This window comes from Engystomops pustulosus, chromosome 2, assembly GCF_040894005.1.
Source record: "Engystomops pustulosus chromosome 2, aEngPut4.maternal, whole genome shotgun sequence".
Lineage (NCBI taxonomy): Eukaryota > Metazoa > Chordata > Amphibia > Anura > Leptodactylidae > Engystomops > Engystomops pustulosus.
In genome coordinates this window covers 57,741,850-57,744,618 of record NC_092412.1, presented here as the reverse complement: position 1 = coordinate 57,744,618, position 2,769 = coordinate 57,741,850, and the positions used below count along the sequence as shown (strand labels likewise).

The 2,769-nt window shown below is 41.8% G+C and overlaps 1 protein-coding gene across 1 annotated transcript; it reads left to right on the top strand.

Annotated features, from left to right (window-relative positions):
• Positions 1–700: 700 nt before the first annotated feature.
• Positions 701–1,666, top strand: LOC140117031 (olfactory receptor 5AP2-like). The gene has a single exon (XM_072133463.1). The coding sequence runs from the start codon at positions 701–703 to the stop codon at positions 1,664–1,666; it is 966 nt and encodes a 321-aa protein (XP_071989564.1).
• Positions 1,667–2,769: the final 1,103 nt, after the last annotated feature.

Here is a 2,769-nt window from a genome sequence, read left to right as displayed (position 1 = left end):
CCTCATAGCAGTTTCTTCACTTTTGTGATGTCACACAAGCTGACAAGTTGTTTACCTGATGATGTCACAGCAACTTTACTGGCTAATTCTGGCTTGTGATGTCACAGTTATGCAACTGAAACAATTGTGATGTCACAGCAAGTTACCTAAGTGAACCCACTTGTTATGTCACCTGGGAGAAAAAATACTTGGAAGAAGTCAGGCCGGTACAATCCTGACTTATACATGCTTTAAGGGAAACAAAGTGTGAACAGAGCCTTAATATTACAACTGAAAACTGTATTGTGTGCTAATGCTTGGACAGGGTAATATATGGGAGAAAGATGCCTCGGCCCCAATAGAGTTAGTCTTAGCCCCAATTGCTAATTAAAAGGACGTATTCACACCTATGAGAGCTTGTAGTGCGACCTGGTAGAGCCCAAAGGAAGGAAAACCAGAGTACTGTCATCATGGCCATACTGAAGAGTTTAGAGTTGGAAATGCTGTTTGTCATTATAATATGATGGAGAAATAAAGAAGGTTTCTTTTTTAGTGCTGGAATTTTGGACATTTATTTTAGCCCCAATAGAGATATCTTATTGTTTATTACTTGTCTTTGGTCTTAGCTTTGCCTCATACTAGGTTTGGTTGTACATTTCTAATCCAAACACTTGTGATCTGATGTAGCATTTGTTTCCATTGCACAGGGTTCTGTTTCTTCATGAAGATGAAGCAAGATAAGAGTATGCAGAATGCCACCAAACCATCTTACTTTGTACTTTCTGGTCTTACGGATGACCCTAGGCTGGAGCTCCTTCTGTTCACCCTATTTTTGTTATTTTACGTAGTCACTTTGCTAGCTAATATTAGCATCATTGTAATCATCAGTGGAGACTCTCGACTTCATATCCCAATGTACTTTTTTATAAAGAACCTTTCTTTTTTAGACCTTTGTTACTCTTCCGTCATACTACCTAAGACCTTGGCTACTTTCCTTTCAGTTACAAAGACAATTTCCTTTGTAGAATGTGTAATGCAGATGTATCTGTTCGGAGCTTCAGTGAGCCTTGAATGCTTCTTGCTAGGGGTAATGGCCTATGATCGCTATGTTGCAATCTGTAACCCATTGTTGTATATGATACTAATGAAGAAAAGGTTCTGTGTACAGCTAGTGGGCTTTGCTTACCTTGGGGGTTACCTTAATGCATCCATTCATACATCCTGCACTTTTCAGTTACCGTTCTGCAAAAGCAACAAAATAGACCACTTCTACTGTGATGTCCCACCACTGTTGAAGCTGTCTTGTAGTGATACCACAGCAAATGAGCTTGTCATGTTCATTTTTGGAGGTCTTGCTGAAATCAGCTCATTGACTACTATTATGGTGTCTTATAGCTATATTATATCAACTATATTAAACATCAATTCTCAGCAGGGCAGGAAGAAATCTTTCTCTACCTGTACGTCCCACCTCATGACAGTTGGCATATTCTACAGCACCATTGTCTTTATGTACTTACGGCCATCGTCTAGCTATGCTATGAGCCAAGACAGAATTGCCTCTGTGTTCTACACTGTGATTATCCCCATGCTAAATCCCTTAATTTATGGTTTAAGAAATAAGGAACTTACAAGAGCATTCATGAAAATCAGAGAAAAATATACACCCTGGTTACTGTTATTATAGTTATTGTCTACTATTAGAGGCAACTAACCGTCTACATATTGCGTAAAGTTTCACTTTTCTTTTTAAAAGAATAATTTTTTGCAGGATATGATTTTTTAAATGCTTAATTAATGTCCCATGTAATCACGATTCCATAGTTTTTTGGGGAATTTGTACAAAAGAACTTTTGTAAAATGTGACACCATTTTCTGCCACCTATCACTCATCTATGAAGCGATTAAGGGGACAAGCTGTAGATTTTATTGGTCTCTCTTATGTATTACATACAACTTTTTTAAACTTTGTATTTCAGTAATATGAAGGGTAAATAATGCTTTATGATATTTTGAACAGGTTTGGATTTGCCAATATAACATATGTACCGACAGCACAAGGCCCCCAGTAAATAGGTAGCTCAGCACATGCCCCCGAGTAGATAAGTAGCCACAGCACATGCCCCCATTGGATAGGTAGCAACAGCACATGCCTCCAGTAGAAATGTAGCCCAGGCACATGCCCTCAGCAGATAGGTAGTTACAGCACATGGCCCCCAGTAGATAGGTAGTTAGAGCACATACCCCCAGTAGATAGGTGGTCACAGCCCATGCCCCCCAGTAGATAGGTAGCCCTAGTACATGCCCCTATTAGATAGTTAGCCCCAGTACATGCCCACGGTAGATAGTTAGCCCCAGCACATACCCCCAGTAGAAAGGTACCCCAGGCACATGCCCTCAGCAGATAGGTAGCCACAGCACATGACGCCAGTAGATAGGTAGCCCCAGCACATGCAGCCAAGTAGATAAGTAGCCGCAGCATATGCCCCCCAGTAGATAGGTAGTTACAGCACATACCCCCAGGAGATAGGTGGTCACAGCACATGCCCCCCAGTAAATAGGTAGCCCCAGTTCATGCCCCCAGTAGATAGTTAGTCCCAGTACATGCCCCAAGTAGATAGTACGCCCCAGCACATACCCCCAGTAGAAAGGTAGCCCAGGCACATGCCCTCAGCAGATAGGTAGCCACAGCACATGATGCCAGTAGATAAGTAGCCCCAGCACATGCCGCCAAGTAGATAAGTAGCCACAGCACATGCCCCCTAGTAGATAGGTAGCCACAGCACATGC

Excerpts from the sequence above, each read along its gene's own strand:
- LOC140117031 (XM_072133463.1), top strand. The coding sequence starts at position 701 with ATGAAGATGAAGCAAGATAAGAGTATGCAGAATGCCACCAAACCATCT.